This window comes from Mya arenaria, chromosome 7 (assembly GCF_026914265.1).
Source record: "Mya arenaria isolate MELC-2E11 chromosome 7, ASM2691426v1".
Classification (NCBI taxonomy): Eukaryota; Metazoa; Mollusca; class Bivalvia; order Myida; family Myidae; genus Mya; species Mya arenaria.
This window is the reverse complement of record NC_069128.1, coordinates 45851367-45870357: the sequence shown is the minus strand read 5'-3', so window position 1 is coordinate 45870357 and position 18991 is coordinate 45851367. Positions and strand designations below refer to the sequence as shown.

The 18991-nt window shown below is 32.7% G+C and overlaps 1 protein-coding gene across 1 annotated transcript; it reads right to left on the bottom strand.

The window, feature by feature from the left end:
- Positions 1-4364: 4364 nt before the first annotated feature.
- Positions 4365-17350, bottom strand: LOC128239933 (uncharacterized). The gene is made up of 4 exons (XM_052956388.1): positions 17247-17350; positions 8931-9127; positions 5832-5950; positions 4365-5043 (listed from the first exon to the last, which is right to left on the bottom strand). The coding sequence occupies exons 1-4, from the start codon at positions 17247-17249 to the stop codon at positions 5027-5029; spliced, it is 336 nt and encodes a 111-aa protein (XP_052812348.1). The 5' UTR covers positions 17250-17350; the 3' UTR covers positions 4365-5026.
- Positions 17351-18991: the final 1641 nt, after the last annotated feature.

Below are 18991 nucleotides of genomic sequence, written 5' to 3'. Positions count from 1 at the left end.
GCGTAAATTGTACAATGATGGTTACCCAGTAACTTGTACTGTTAGATTTGTCAGCAGATACTGCATACACCAATTATTAAACCTTAAATGGTCAAAGCCAAATTATAAAATTATGAACAACACCGGCGAAGCGAAATTTTGAGCCATAGGTCGCTAAAGTGTATCAACCGACAGTGACCATACGCGACTATGCATACAAATCTTAAACGAAAACATTATGCATTATATCTTAAAAGCAATGCAGCATATACATATATCAAAATCGCCTTTCCTGTTTCTAATCACCCATAAAATTGTTTTATATTATGTGAACTTATGCTGTATAATTTGTTAAACAAGAGGTTAAAGATAGAAAACTCATCCTTCCTTTTTTGGAGATGTGTGCTTTTTCAAGGACGCTATCCAACGCATTGATATACAGATTCATATATTTTAGGTAAACAAATATTGCATATTTTTTTCTAAGAAAGTGAATAGATACAGTGGTGTACGTTTATTTTCCTTATTTATTTATTAAAAGCTTTAGTTGAAGATATGTTTCAATGATTTAACACAAGCACCCCTGAAACCGACAATATTTCTATGCGCATGCGCACCGGAAGGTGATAGTATGACATTGAAAAAAACGAAAGTACGATGATGAGAACGCAATGGTGAAAACGCGATAGTACGATGTTGAAAACGCGATAGTACGATGATGAAAACGCGATAGTACGAAGATAAAATCGCGATAGTACAATGATGAAAACACGACAGTACGGTGATGAAAACGCGATAGTACGATGATTAAAACACGACAATACGATAATGAAAACATGACAGTACGATAATGAAAACGCGATAGTACGATGGTGAAAACGCGATTGCACGATGTTGAAAACGCGTAATCACGACATTACAATTGTGAAAATGAGAAAGTACGATGGCGTTTTCAACATCGTACTGTCGCGTTTTACTATCGTAGTTTAATGATTTCACGATCTCATCATCGTACTATCGAGTATCGCGTTTCAGATTAACACATTCATAGGCGATGGCCCAAACGGCATTCCGTTTGTTACACTGTTATACAAGAATACGTTTAAATTATATGTGGTAAAGTTATATGATGTTACCTTAATTTCACTTGTGATACTATTTTACGAGATTACCTTTTATTTGCATTTGACTGGGTTTTACGTGATTACAATCAATTTGCATTTGGCATTGTTTTAAGATATTAACTTCAAATCGCTTGTGATACTGTTTTATAGAATTACCTTTAATTCGCATGTTTTAAGACATTACATTGTTTCAAGTGAAATCATTTAAACATATGTGGATATCAAAGGCGAACCTAGCTGATTATGAATATCTCAATCTGTCATTAAATTCGGATTATGGAAATAGAATAAGAAAATTAATAGATAAAATTAGGTAGCTTTCAGATAGCAATTGATATCATGATTTAGGTACTTGGATCACTCGTAGCTGAGTAGGGGACTATCAGTGTTCTTATACCTCATCTTGATTTGTCTCCGAAAGCGTTTCATATTGGACCGTTTATCTTAGGTAAGTTGATAGTGACCCAACTGATTTAACTGCTGAACAAAGATATTTAATTGTGTAATCAAAATATCACATAATTATCATGTGGACAGTCAACTATTGATGTGAGCAATAATAGGGATACGTCAGTACACATAAACGATGTAATATAATAAAGAGTAAATCAGATTTGGGTATTATAATTATAGAACTAACTGCATGTTATGGTTCTTGTGCGTATTCACTGTATCAGAAGGTTTTTCGAAATTTTCAATTCATGCTATTCATTAGTTGTCAATGACGTTTTGGGGAAACAAGGTATTCAAGATGTGGTTAATTACGTGTTTTGTAAAAAAAACAATCGCGCTAATTCTTAGTTTTACAGACTGACGTGAAAACGATTCTCTGCCTTATACATAAATATATCTTCATTTGTCAAAATAATTTAATTACTGAATGACGGGGACAACCCCAGAACAGAAGTGACTGTTTCGGCGTTAAAATATTTGAAAGTATTCAACAGCATCTGCATATTTCTTTTTTTTTAAATGTTGTTAAAATTAATGACATAAAATTAAATAAGGCCTTCTCTGTTCTTTCGTTCCCAACGATTTAATTAAAAAATATTTCAGATACATGTTTTAAATACAATATAGCGATTTAATCATGAAACACTAGGGCCGAGCTACGTACTAATATTTCACGTTAAAGATTAACATTTTGAGTTAGATGTTACTGTCAAAGTTTATAATGTACAGACGTGAAGGAATGCAATGGTAAACATACTAATCTTAAGTAAAACCTTTTACATAATTTTAATAACACATTATTTTTTTTTGTACATACTCATGACCGTTAGATCAGATTCTAAATATTTGTCAATATACCGTGGGCCGATCTTTAAGTGCACTTGAGCCTCCATAGAATACTAGATCCGTGTTCGTACATAAAATGACCTGGTAAGTGACGTATTTAATGGATAGTTTGCAGTTTGCGATCGTTAAAACATGTGTTTATGCTTTCATAACAACTGTGAACGGTAAATGTTCAAATTAACAATAGATGTTCTGTCATGCTATATTCTGTTCTGCTATTATAAAGTAATAATATAGACGCACGTGTTTGTATACGTTGATTTGAATATGTTGACCAAAGGTCATGTGTCGGGAATTTTGCACATTTACATGATTTGATTAGTTAATAGTTATTCTTGCTTAAAAAATTCACCAATACAAATATTCAGTTTTAACAATTGACAGTCAAACACTCAAGTCTGTTGAAAAAATGTTTGGGGGATGGGAGAAGTATTTACCTAGGTATTTCAGAAATAACACATCTCATGTCAAACAAAGAAGTATTTGTACCTGTGTATCGCTATGTCATTGTCCTCAATATAAAAGTATACAAAGTAAGAGCTTTACAAACTAAGACTGAATGTTTTGGCCTTCATCTTTAAAAGTGGCATATAGTAATTTTACGGTCAACAGTGCATGGTAAATCAGTAAAATCCCCTCAGAATGGGATCCCTTGGTTCTTTTAGGGTTTCACTGTAAATCACCGATACACGGAGTACAACTTTCCTGGTTTAATTCAGTACTGAGTAAACCAACGACCCAAAGACCTTACGTTTCGTGAGCGACCTAACCACTAGGTCACAGACACGATTTCAATGAATGTCATCGCTTGTGGATTTGGCTTGGGCGCATCCATTGTGCTCCACTCCCTCCACTAAAATCATCCATATTAGCTTTCAATGTCAAGATGGGAGAACAGAGAAATAAAATAAGCTGATAAAGCAACATGACAAACTGGGAATTGTTAAAAAGGTAAAGGGGGCAACCCTTCCAACATTTTAAACCATTTAATTATTGGTTCTGAGGGCGGGTATATGTCAAAAGGTTTTGTCCCTAAGTTACGCAACCTCTAGCGTCCATACCTGGCTCCAACCATCGATTGTTGAGTCATAACTGCCTAAAACCTAAATAAGGCTTTATGGTATCAGACATCGGAATAAACAGTTTTGGTTAAAATTTGGTGAACGTTCTCTTTAAACAACGTAGTAAAGATTTTATTAACAAAGTTATGATCAATTTGGTAGCTGGCAAACTTTTTCTGTTTAAAGGATTAAATCACAATTTACGCCTTAAACAGTTTTTTCCCGTTATGCGTCTAAAAGCACTAATATAATAACCATTTGACTCTTTGATACCAAAATTGTAGACAAAACTAACAATTTTAAGAAAAAATCCTGGTGACAGTGGAGAGCGAACCCATGCCGGTAGAGTTAAAAAAGTCATTTGGATTAATATATTTACTGAAAACATAATAGCTAACCTGACATTGGTCATCTTAAAAAAGCTTTATATATCTTTAAAACAAGTAGGGGTTATGAAAATTCAAGGTCAAGTTGTCACTAAAGCATGTAAAGCAATCTATATTTTCTGATTTACATGATGTACTTTTAAAAAAAAGAAAATATATAATAACACGTAATACAAAGCATTTTTACAATTAACATTAAGTTTGCAAACAAAGTAAAGAAATGACTACCTTCAGGGTTTATATTATGAAACGGTTTCTGGCAGCGCTTCCAAAACAAAATTGTACATTGTAAGATCAGATAAGACAATATAAAATTTTAACTGCATAGCAGTACGTTTGTTTTCTATAAAATAGTTTGTCACGCTATATTAACCTCGCAACTAGTTACTAGTATCACCTAACGAAATGTTTATTACAGTATTACGAGTTGACATAGATGATAAAACTATAGTACATCTAAATCTCAGTTTAGGTGAATTACAACTGAAGTAAAAAGTAGTTTATGTTTGCTAATGTAAAAACATCGTTCCTAGAGAATTGACGTTTTGTTTAAGTCATATACAAATGAATACATGCACTGCATATAGTATAACAAATTATGTATACATAAAACACATTGTTCAATAAATATCTTTGAAAATGTTGATACTTATAATATGATTGTCCTTAGCTTGTTTGTAACATAACAAATCTACAACTTTTCATCTAGTGTAATGCTACCACAAGTTTCACTTTAACACGAAATCTCTCTTTATCTAATTGTACTAATACAATGCAAACTTCAGGGCCAAGTCTTATGGTCACACAATTGAACAAAAACTCTGAATAGGCAAACAGCTAGGTCCTAAAATACACTAGATACACAAAACGTACAATCAACACGTTTTGACCTTACATGCACTAAACACTTTTAACAAAAAGAATATCACCACAGAAACAGTTAAATCACCCTAGAAACAATTCACACAAATCAAAATATTTGTATAAATTATTCTAGGTTACACACGTAATGGATTAATATTCATTTAAACTATTTCAAAACCAAGTATTTGAAAAAAAAATCCACTACATACGACCTCGAACAACAGACAGACGACCGTGAACATCTCTTTTCAATATTCAAGTTCTGCATTCGCCTCTGTTATTAACTAGTCTGCAAACTCAGCTATCATCGTACTTATGAACTGCGTGCAGCTTCGAGCAAAAATAAAAATAAGGTAATGAAACATTTTATTATACCGCAATAATTAAACAAATGTTTATCAACAGTATTTATCATCTTTGTTGCATTCACTCAAATTGTCAAACAATATGAAATCAAAGCTATTACATCAATTTTGAAATATTGAGACATGGAGACATAACACAATAGAACAGTGGTAAACAAAACGGGAAACAAAATTGTGTCAAGATATTATTAATTGTAAAGGATACAATGAATTTTCTTTTATCAATGTAATATTATACCTATTCTGATTGTGTTTTGATACACTTCAAAAATAATTGTTCACATGTACATTGTATACTCAAACCAAAACAGGAACTATTGTGACATGGAAACACAATATACCTTTTCATTTATTTTCTTAGAAATGATAAAAATAATGATAAAACCCCCCTGTTTTTATACTTTTACAAAGAAATACAATTAAGTGAAGTATAGCCATTTTTTTATTATTATTATTATTCTTATTATTATTATTATTATTATTATTATTATTATTATTATTATTATTATTATTATTATTATTATCAATAAGAGTTTTAAGATGTAAACTGGCACAATAGTTCATCGTATTTATGGAAACCAATGATGCCGCTAGGAATATTTTAATTTAACAATTATTTTATCCTAGTAGACATAATATTAAAAATTTATCTCAACACTGGCACAAAAGCGAACTCGATAAATGTGAGAATGACACCAGATTGGCATTAGTGGTAAGACTTTTGACAACATAAGACTAAATAATGTTACAGACCATCAACAGCGAAAGTCTCTTCCAGGCTGCCCGTCTCAACTACGTTCGCCGCTGTGATGCCTTTGGATGCAAGCACCACTTCCAACGACTGTTTGTATTGAGAATAACGACACCGCCCTCTATAAGTAGAAGTTAACTTCAACACTACAGACAGAGCATATTTATAAGCACGCAACTTCTGAAGTCACCTAACTCTGTCCGCCTAATAAAAGACGAGCAGATCACATTTGTTTGATACTTCCGTTAAAAATGTAATTATTATATTTATTTTTTTGCTGTAGTGTTCAACAATAATAAATATCACAGCAATTGTGACAGTAAAAATATGCTGGTCAGCATTTTTTATTTTCAAGGATTTCCAAGCAAAACTTACATTAAATATGTATTTATTTTCGTCAACGTTTCAATTAAGAGCATGAATTAATTATTTTCGGATTCATTCAAAACACTTTGAAAGCGACCGAAATGAAGACAATATAGTTTTCTCAACAAAACGGTGAAGGAGTGGTATTGCATTTAATAAAAGGTTCCATGGTACTAATGACACTCGATAAATTATTTGCATGAAAACAACACGTAAGTCAAATGCTTTAATGTGTATATAGATACAACAACACAATTTATGTTATTTGCAAAATATAAATTACCATTTAGCAGACAATATATTATACCTTAACATACGGTATACAAGCAATATAATTACTAAACAAAAGGACTGTACTTGGATGTTCAACGCTCATCCGTTTCACTTTGAGGTCACTAAATTAGAGGGGCATAACTCAAACACTATGTTGTGATGCGACTTCTAACACAAGCTCATAAATTTTATGAGAGTATGTGTAAAGATGTTCTTGCTAAAAAAATACGGTTGTCATGAATAACCAAGAATTAAATGTGCGTATCAAATAGTTAAAAACGCATTATGATACATGCATTATGACATTTCTAACAAACATTGAATAAAAACAACAAAATATTGTGAACATTGCATTGCACTCAAAATATAGCATGAGCACAAACACATTTGTGATATTTCATACATGGTTATAAAATTGAATCAGCAATTTTGAACCAGTGGTATTGCTTTTTTGTCAAAAGTTCTTCTTTCTTAAGAAATAAAAAAAAAACAATCTCCAATGTTCTAAATATATTGTATTATCCGATCGTGAACCGGATCCTAGAAGGTAAACCTGTGATTTGTGTTTTAAAGGTTTTGATAATTAAACTTATTCTGATAGGGTTGTTTAACGCAATTTCAACTAGAAGATGAAACAAACGAAAAAACGAATATTCATTTGAACTTCAATAACGAATCAAAATAACTTATTACTACTTATAGAGAGTGAATTATTTTAAAGTCATAAATTGTGATATGTAAGGAATTTCAGCATATGTGTCTTTATGCATATATTTAGCTACGTTTCTTACTGTTTTTACAAATATTCACCCGACTGTTTATACATAGACGAACCAGCGTTAACGTACAATTTGACCAACTGAAAGAGCAATTTAAACGAGATATAAGACCTTTTGCGAAACACACCAAAAATAAGTCATGCATGCTAATTAATTCCCTGTATCGCATTTTATCTTTCTAGAAATATCATGCAAAAGCAACTGCTATTAAGGAATCACAATTTGAATACCTGTATATCAATTTCCTATTACATTTAAAACTAATGTTTATATGTTAAGGATTTGACTGCAAACATTCAAGAATCCATGGCGTCAATTGAATGGCCGTGCTTTACGTGCGCCTTTGTTTAATGTATAATGCAAATGTGAGTTCGCTGACTAAAACTGTCATTAAATACAGAACACATTTGGTGGAATGGGTATGCTTTTTTCACTGATACGTAGCTCGTAAATACTTTGAAACGCGCGGAAACTTCGTCATTATTGGTACTGTAGGAAAATCACTATATGATCCAACTGACGCTTCAGGCTGAATATTACGTAAATAATATCGACATCATTTTATACAAGGACAACATAAATACCAAACTCATGGACGTCGACGTCGTGCTTTGTGTACACTATACATGGTTGTTTTTTTTAAACTTTAAACCCCTTTATAAACAAAAAAGTTGATGGAACTATGCATACATGTACTAGATAATTTGAGATTTGTTTTTGAATATAATAATTATATTGCTTGAATAATTTATATAAAAGTCCAAACTTAAATTAGTCTGATATCATCCGTATACTTTGCATCGTACACTTTCAATGCTTAATACAGAATATTAGATGGGTACGAGAATTATATTTGCATGTTTCAGAAAATCATATTTTACCTTTTACACTACTTGTCGTCGGTGAAATGACGATGAGTGGGGTGTTTCAATTTATCATTCTATTGTTTTGTGCATTTCCCAGGAAGTTCGTATTAAAATGTGAGACAAATATGAAAGAAGATTTTTTTTTATTGAATACATGGTATAACATTGTCGTAAAGTTCGAACAATAGTTTCCGTCTAATGTTTTGTACAAAAGGAAATGTTTTGAAACAAAACGTTCGAAAATTGGGAGTGCCATTTCCCTAATAAGCGATTAGTTGTGTGTTTTTTTTCTAAAAATATTTTTATTGAAACATATGCAATCTGTCTTTACGATCAATGATTATTTTTCATGAGTTACAGATTATAAAGTGCCGTATTTTATAAAGGGAAGTTAATACAATTGCTTTAATAGTTCTTGAATTTGATTTTGTCACTCCTAAGTTTGAAGTTTTTTTTTATCAAATCGGTATTTAACTGCAGATCTTTCACTGATAAAACTCCTTATTTTCCTCATCTTCATTCTTTCCTTAAATTATCCGACATGTATACCTAACTAATTTTACCTTTATTGAACTCCATCATTGGCCTATGGAAACTGTATATGCTATCAATATTGGCTTACCCAGACTACAACTTATAAACTGCTTAATATATGTGATGCATTTGATTACTGTACGCTAAAAAGTAATACTAGCCTAAAACTTTCATGCATGGATTCCTTAACGAAACGGCATTCAGAACACTTCCCCCTACTTCACAACACTAAACACTGAACACACTTTGCTGATTCTTATTATACCTATAAGATTATTCTTACCCGTGAGTATACACATAATCATCATACAATGAGACGCCATTCAAAACAACTTTTCCTTCCTTCCCCAACATGAACATCAACCCTCTCCTAAATGCTGCCTTTAACATTCTACATAGCAGCTCGCCCTCATAGTTCAACCTCAAGCATCCTTTGAACGTGCAGCCTGTTATCGGGTTTCCCGGGGACGGATGGTGCATCTGCAAGTAGGGAAGACAAACGTTGTATAAGACGTGATGAAATGGATATAACTACTTAGTACAAATATAACATACAATGTATTGGACAGGAAAATGAATACATGGTACAAAGATACAATAGTACTTTGATATTAATTTAAGCATCCCTGATATGTCTGTTCTTAATGTATGCTTTTCCGTGTATAATAATCACTATATTGTACAACAAAGGCAGGTGGAATAATATTAATGGTTTAATAAATGACATTTAAGCAAAGGCACAGGCATTGTTATGTATATTTAAATAGGTTTTATTTATACGGAATACATTGTGATATCTACAAGTTTATTTGTTTTCAAAAAAGTACACGCAAAAATGTTCATATTACGTTACTGCATACAGGCTATATTTGGTGAATTCAATTACTTAAAACAAGGCAAATGTTATGTTGCATTACTAAGCTGTTTAATGGACGCTTATATAATATATAAGTATAATAAAATCGCCCATTCTTTGAACGTAGCATATTATCTTGTTCTGCGGTGATTTATTTTTATAAAATCCCGATTTTGGGATATATTTTAACCAAATAAAAAAACAACACAACTATATTTGATAAGTGTGCTGGTGTGTAAATCATTTTACCACAATAGTACATATATCGATTAACTTCTATAGGACAATAGATAGTATGTGTATAAATACATGTAAATATATGAATATAAACATGATTGCAAACTAATATTTTGAAATGAGTATAATGTAATTTCGGAATTCAAATTTGTACCTTTACATAAGAACGGAACGTTATGGATTTTTAAAATAAAAGTTGGTATTAAAATCGTTAATATGACGTTTGTGCTGCTAGGAAATATAGCGAATGATTTTAATCTGTTTCTTTCTGCAAAAAAGATAATATATTGATGAGCTAAGTTAACTCTTATTTTCCTGTTTTTGTATTTAAAAAGTTATATTTCAATCAGTTTGTCAAATAATTTTTTATATTAATACCTTGTTAAGTTTTAAGGATGTATACTTACATGCATTATGGAGTATCATGACGAACTATTTTACGTATATGCAAGTAAAATATGACAGTTTGAGTTCTAGGGGCGATCCAGAGTTACGTGGACTTTTTCTATACTTTCCGTCCAAATATTTTACGAATTCATCAACATCTTATTCAAAGTGTTTTGCATAGACTATATAAAATAAGTCTGTACATTTAATGTGTATTGAATATAAACAGTTTTAGAAAAATCTGGAAATTAAGGACGGTGCACCGTCACAGATGTTCATTTACAAACATTTTAAAACAATGTATTATTCACATCATGATTTCTTCCACGTTTATCAATGATATTCCGCAAAATACCGTCACATATTACGCTGACGTCATACATAATATACTGTTTAAAAGTCGTCACTCTCTGACTTGACTACAAGCACTACCATACTACCATTCCAATATCATTTTAAACTTCTAGCACTGTATAATGATATCAGGTCTTTTTGCGCTTAGTTTGATATAATAATCAAAATAACCTTTCATTTCAAAAAAAGAAATAAATATTTTCAGGACAAATCTAGTACAACATTCTTTACCAAACAACGTACAACTTAAATTAACAGCCATTTTCAAACAATAAGTTAGTTACAAAACTTATCTTATTGCTACAATGTATCGATTATTCGACGTGTATTCATTGTCAAGCAACTTTAATTAAGGGAGAAAAGACATGATTTTAATGGATATGTATAACTATTGCTCGGCTATTTTAGTAGAAACAATAACACAGGAACCAAGATACATTTCTGTTAATTGTATTGCTTACAGGAGTAGGAAAAATGCCATTTATGTAGCTTGTACATCGTATAGCATTCAAATACATATGTTTTTTCGAGTGGCATTCAAACTGTTTTTTTTTTAATTTTACTTGTGCAAAAAGACATTTTACAATCTACTATATAAATGCGGATTACAACATGGTATGTGAACATTTAATGCATGTTGATGTCGCCGCGGCAAACATAAAATTGGTGTACTGTATAATTTATATATTCATCCTTTGAGACAATAAATACATAACATAAATTGAATACCTATATTGCTAAAACTATTTGAATTTCGACTATTGGGCTTGTCAATTTCGTTTCAACATAATTCTTGCAAACACATGCTAGCCGTTAAACCAATTTAAATTTATCTTACTACACACTTGTGTCACTTTTAAGTTTATGCAATAATTGCTTTATGTTATGAGCTTTTGGCATATAATACCACATCCCATGCATTGCACTGGCAGTTATCAACATACGTGTTATTAGCATATCATACCACATCCCATACATGCACTGGTAGCTATCAACAAATGTGATACTAGCATATCATACCACATCCAAATGCATGTACTGGTAGCTATACACAGACGTGTTACTATCATATCATTCAACATCTCATGCAAGCACTGGTTGCTATCAACAGACGAGCTACTAGCAAGTTATACCAGATCCCATGCATGCACTGGTAGCTATCATTAGACGTGTTACTAGCATACCATACCACATCCCATGCATGCATTGGTAGCAATCATTAGACGTGTCACTAGCATATCATACCACATCCCATGCATGCACTGGCAGCTATCATTAAACGTGTTATTAGCATAGCATACCACATCACATGCATGCACTGGTAGCTATCATTAGACGCGTTACTAGCATATCATACCACATCCCATGCATTGCACTGGCAGCTATCAACAGACGGGTTACTAGCATATCATACCACATCCACTGGTAACTATCAACAGACGTGTTACTAGAATATCATACCACATCCCATACATGCACTGGTAGCTATCAACAGACGTGTAACTAGCATATCATATCACATTCCATACATGAACTGGTAGCTTTCAACAGACGTGTTACTAGCATATCATACCACATCCCATACATGCACTGGTAGCTATCAACAGACGTGTAACAAGCATATCATATCCCATACATGCACTGGAGCTATCAACAGACGTGTAACTAGGATATCATACCACATTCCATGCATGAACTGGTGGCTATCAACAGACTTGTAACTAGCATATCATACCACATCCCATGCATGCACTGGTAGCTATCAACAGACGTGTAACTAGCATATCATACCACATCCCATACATGCACTGGTAGCTATCAACAGACGTGTAACAAGCATATCATACCACATTCGATACATGAACTGGTGGCTATCAACAGACTTGTAACTAGCATATCATACCACATCCCATACATGAACTGGTAGCTATCAACAGACGTGTTACTAGCATATCATACCACATCCCATACATGCACTGGTAGCTATCAACAGACGTGTTACTAGCATATCATACCACATTCCATACATGAACTGGTGGCTATCAACAGACTTGTAACTAGCATATCATACCACATCCCATACATGAACTGGTAGCTATCAACAGACGTGTTACTAGCATATCATACCACATCCCATGTATGTACTGGTAGCTATCAACAGACGTGTTACTAACATAGCATACCACATCCCATACATGCACTGGTAGCTATCAACAGACGTGTTACTAGCATATCATACCACATCCCATACATGTACTGGTAGCTATCAACAGACCTGTTACTAGCATATCATACCACATCCCATGTGTGTACTGGTAGCTATCAACAGACGTGTTACTAGCATATCATACCACATCCCATGCATGTACTGGTAGCTATCAACAGACGTGTTACTATCATATTATACCACATCCCATGCATGCACTGGTAGCTATCAACAGACGTGTTACTAGCATATCATACCACATCCCATACATGCACTGGTAGCTATCAACAGACGTGTTACTAGCATATCATACCACATCCCATGCATTGCACTGAAAGCTATCAACAGACGGGTTACTAGCATATCATACCACATCCCATGCATGCACTGGTAGCTATCAACAGAAGTGTTACTAGCATATCATACCACATCCCATACGTGCACTGGTAGCTATCAACAGACGTGTTACTAGCATATCATACCACATCCCATGTATGTACTGGTAGCTATCAACAGACGTGTTACTAGCATATCATACCACATCCCATACATGCACTGGTAGCTATCAACAGACGTGTTACTAGCATATCATACCACATCCCATACATGTACTGGTAGCTATCAACAGACCTGTTACTAGCATATCATACCACATCCCATGTGTGTACTGGTAGCTATCAACAGACGTGTTACTAGCATATTATACCACATCCCATGCATGTACTGGTAGCTATCAACAGACGTGTTACTATCATATTATACCACATCCCATGCATGCACTGGTAGCTATCAACAGACGTGTTACTAGCATATCATACCACATCCCATACGTGCACTGGTAGCTATCAACAGACGTGTTACTAGCATGTCATACCACATCCCATGTATGTACTGGTAGCTATCAACAGACGTGTTACTAGCATATCATACCACATCCGATACATGCACTGGTAGCTATCAACAGGCGTGTAACTAGCATAGCATAAAACACCCAATGCATGCACTGGTAGCTTTTAACAGACGTGTTACTACCGTATCATACCACATCCCATGCATGCACTGGTAGCTATACACGGACGTGTTACTAGCATATCATACAACAACTCGTGCATGCACTGGTAGCTATCAACAGACGTGTTACCAGCATATCATACCACATCCCATGTATGTACTGGTAGCTATCAACAGATTTGTTACTAGCTCACCACACCACATCCCATGCAAGCATTGGTAGCTATCAACAGACGTGTGGTTGGCATTTCAGTTAATTGTTGGACTAATTTCCACGTAAATTCGTAGAACAAAGTCAGACAGCTTGAAAACATAGTGAATACGCGCTCTAGCATCGGATTTATATTCGAACAATAGTTTTCGTCCAATTTTTTTTCAGCAACCAAAATTCGAGCGTTAAGCTTCAACAAAGCGTTTGAAAAATGGGACAGCCAATTTCACTTTATACGGTAAGTTGTGTTTTGTTTCAAAAATAAAATTATGCACGTATGCATCTTTCGATCAATTTCTTTTCAGTAAACTTTAATATTGAAAAAGTGCTATATTTTGTTTTGTTCTTAGAAAACCAATAACGTCAAATTTACTGATTTTTTAAGTAGCTCTCAACGTGGATTTTTTCACTACTTAGTTTTCTTTGAAAATATAAAATTGACATTTCAACTTCTCCTATTTCACTGATAAAACTACATATTTCACGGAAATGCATATTTGTTATTTATACAATATATAAAAGTCTACAATTCACGCTGTTAAATAATCGCAGTTAATTCAGCAAGATGTACTCATACCAAGTTTGTAAGTGTTGGACATATTTTGTCCAATAACATAAAGTCAACTTTATTTTGGAAGAAAATTAGTACGTTATCTTTTTCGTGTCCGTACGCTTGTTAATCAATCGGAAATATATTACAACATTGAATGCAAAAGATGCGATATGTTTTGTAACTATAACTGTAAAGATGAAAACAACAATGATTGAATTGTGATAATTCATATAAGCTTTTATTGTCAATATTCCATTTGTCACCTCTTCAAGTTAATGCCCAACCGTCTTCGTTTCAAAAGGAGTTTTGGATCGTTATATCTTCACAAAAGTTTGAAAATTTCATTTTTGTATTAAACCCTGACCAGGTTTACCTTTGGTAGGTTCTGGAAGGCAATATGATCGTAAATAACTGAACAACTAACCGCATCAATTTTAATAAGGCTGTATGAGGCTCAAAATCATTTGTGTTTATTTGTATGTCTTAAACTATAATATTGATATTTTGATATTTGGCAATTGCAATGCATTTATTTTGGAAGGGGGATATCTATATGATAAAAAGAAAAGTGACTTTCTGATTTCCAACGACAAAGGAAATATAAGTACAATGACGTATGCTGTTTTTGTGATTGCTATATTCTGGTTTACGTGAACATCAAATAGAGGGATATTTTTCATTGTTAATGTGATACACCTATGTGATAAGGCTAAGTACAAAAATTAATTTTCAATTTGAAAGCAGAGTACCTGGCTTCATCTATGATATAATATACATTAAAGAATGGATTCACTTCAAACTGCTATTTACTGTGTAAAGTCATTTGTTCATTTATCATCATTTTATAATGAAACTTGACTGCTCTCTTGTCATTAAATAATGGCATTGATTTGTGATATTTAGCGCATCAGCACAACGGGTGATACAGGCAGGTTTGTTTTTTTCTATTTCTTACCGGAAAACACGAATGCTAAAATCAATCTGACACTTATCAATTTATACCAGTACCTTGTATTCGATTCCTCCAGGACATATTCTTTTAGGGTTACAAAAAACACTCTTAGAAACCTATACTTGTGTAAACTATGACGACTCTCGACATACCACATCGACCGAAACATATGTTTGCGATCACCAAAAATGTTTCTAAAGCATTTAATGTTTACTTCCTGAAAACACTTAAAGTACCGTAATGTGTATCGTAAATGGTTATTGCAATTAAGTTTAATGACTGCAATGCCACACATTTTAGTAGGTGTTATGAGCTTTACTGGACCAAATTGTATACCGACCGAGATAATTGCGTGTAAATACACAACTATATCCGTTGGAATGCCAGGTTAAGGTTATATATATATATATAATGGTTTGACCTTTACCCCTGACCTGTGAAGGCCTATAATAGTCAATGTATTATGAGGCAAGACCAAGCCGAGGTTCGTATTAATTGTCAAATTAGTGTGCTGTGTTGACTAACAAAGACTTATGCTTTCTATAGTTTTACTGTTCATATGGTTCATATATAAGAAGGATTCCAGAAGGATTCAATACAGATGAATCTGATGATTCTACACACTGAAGTATAAAATAAACAGTATTAAGTAATATGCAAATCACATTTAGTTATAATAAATAAAATGTTAAAGAATATATTTATCTCATACAATATCGTAAAGTGCTTAGTGGCCCGTATTAACAAACAACTATTGAGATAAAGACATTCAAAAGAAAGGTTAAACACATGACAACAATAACAAAACATACATGACATCTGCAGCTACATTCAATAAACTTACAAGTTTATGAAACTGAGTGTTCTCACTGGCAACCTCTGTATCTCTCACCTCACATCCGTGATAACTATGAAACTGGTTACTTCTTTAAACAAGTATGCAAACAGTGAAACACATGCAAAGGGTTGCCTAAAAAGAGCTGCTATCTTGAAATACTGATAAAGAAAGAGAATTTACTAAACCTTTCAAAAATACAAAATGCACAACCAATATTGCAATTAAAAGAATAACTCCCTAGAATTCAATTAATACATACCTAACATCGAAATGCTCTATGGAAATGACTCTAGATCTCAGTTAAAACCAAAGAAGTAAAATGTGCCAAAACCCTGCAGATTGCTATTCTCACAACATCAAATATCAATCAAGGGAATCAGACAACACAAAATATGAGAAATGCAGCAGACAACACTTTTAAAGAATGTTGGAATATTCACAGGGCTACATATATATACATATATATATATATATATATATATATATATATATATATATATATATATATATATATATATATATATATATATATATATATATATATATATATATATATATATATATATATATATACTTATTAATTGACATTAATTGGATTTGAAAAAGCTCGTAACTATGACTTTCATAACTCAGTTTGCCGATTTAACGACATTTATGTACATTGATCTGCTCCAACTGTTCTGGTCTGTTTTCGATTACGTTGCAGTTTGACGGAAGTTCTGGATTAATTTCACTGCGTAAGTGCAAGTTTTTTCAGATTTTTTTCTATATCAATTTTCTTTCTTTAATTTGTGAAAAATAACTTTTGAAAATAAATAAATTAAGCGTTTTATGAGTCGAGTATAAATCCGTAAATGGCAAACAATGCACACCACGTTGATTTACGTGCTCACTTATGTGATAATATATTGTAAGCATATCCAACTTTTGTGTAAGTATATATTAGCATGAAACACATTATTTATAAAAAAAGACATTTACATAAATGTATTACCATCTGAATGCCATCCGGGAATGTAAAATCCAACACGATGATACGCTTAGCGCAATCTCTAGTGTTTTCTATGCTGGTCTTGACCTCAACTGTTCCATTGGGTTGAGTCCCTTAGAAACCAAATAACAGTTATTAATTTCCGTTCAATAACAGATTTAATCACGCATTGTGATTCCAAAAATCCTATCAACAACATACTAAATAGGCTAGAATGGAACGCATCTATTATTGCTTTAAACATTGATAGCATTATCTAATTAAAGAGCTACACGTACCAGCTTACATTTCCCTAATTATTAGAGAAAATATTTAAAACCACTTCAAGCATAATAAAGCAATTTAATTTTATTAAATTTACAATAATCAAGATTGAAATTCCTTGCCAATTACTGATGTTTAAGTACCTGTATAGTACGAGGTCATTTAAGGGTAACTTACAATTCAAGTGTTCCTTAACGTGTGGAAACTTCGCCTGGAATATTGCTCTTTCCTAAAAACATATAACTAATCAATGACTTTAATTATTTATGGTTGATTTATCAACGCATTTCGAGTGATATACACAACGTAACAAACAGAGCATGACTATATATTTTACCAATAGACGTTAAGCCATCGCTGTTTCGTATATTATTACATTAATCAATCGTATAAGAATAATTCGTTATAGTCAAAGAGACAAATATAGCATACATCATTAACACATTATTTTTTGGTTTCAATTAGAACCTGACGCTACACATACAATGAAATCGGTCTGGCGTAATACAGTTCAACAACCTGCATAATAAAACTAAAGTAAGTCGGTATGGCCCAATACATTTCAAAAACCGACATAATAAAACTTAGGTAAGACATTCTACGAATCAGGTACATGATAGCTAATCTAACATCCAATTTGGATATCTTAAATAAAGCACGTTTATCAAAGTAAGAATTAACTATAAGGTACCGTGTATAAAACAAGTCCTATCATGTTAACCTTACACATAGTAATATACTGAGGTCATACCGCAGTTTCAGCATAATTACATAAATTTGTTATTCAAAATTCTAAAACGTAATTGCGCATGTAGAATGTACAAATGAGAAAAACGTGTTATGTTATGACTCAGGGATATCCATATCATATGACCTAGATAGAGTGCTTGTAAATGGGTTATAAATCAGCTCACGGGAGGAAACTAGTGTGTATGTAATTAAATGGATATCCTAAGTAGTCTGCCTTGTAATCATTGTATTATTTTCAATTACTGTTCTCACGTTCGAATAAGTATAAAAAGTACCGTTTACGTGGGGTTGTAAGTGATTCATTTTCCCAATGCGTTCGTTTAAACTTAATTTACATACTATAAGATATACTGACTGCCAATTGATTTATTAGTATATAATATACACTTATAATGCAAATATATTCAAAACTTATTAGTCATATTGATAGTGGATGTTCAGTGGTATTTACATTGGTCGTTTGTTTCAATGAAAGACCTTTTCTTGATAAGCATGCTTAGTTCGTGTATCATCTTTTATATTATTTATTTTGCATTTAGAGCTCGAAGCTATTTAACTGTTGACAAAAGAAAATCCAAAACTGGGACAAATTAAAATTTGAACTTTGACCCATAACTGTTTACACTCATAAGGACACATAGCATTGACGTGAATATATGAAACTTCAGTGTATGTGCGTTTGCAGTATTTTATTTAAAAACGGTCATACAGTTAAGTCTCCCTGCACCAAGCAC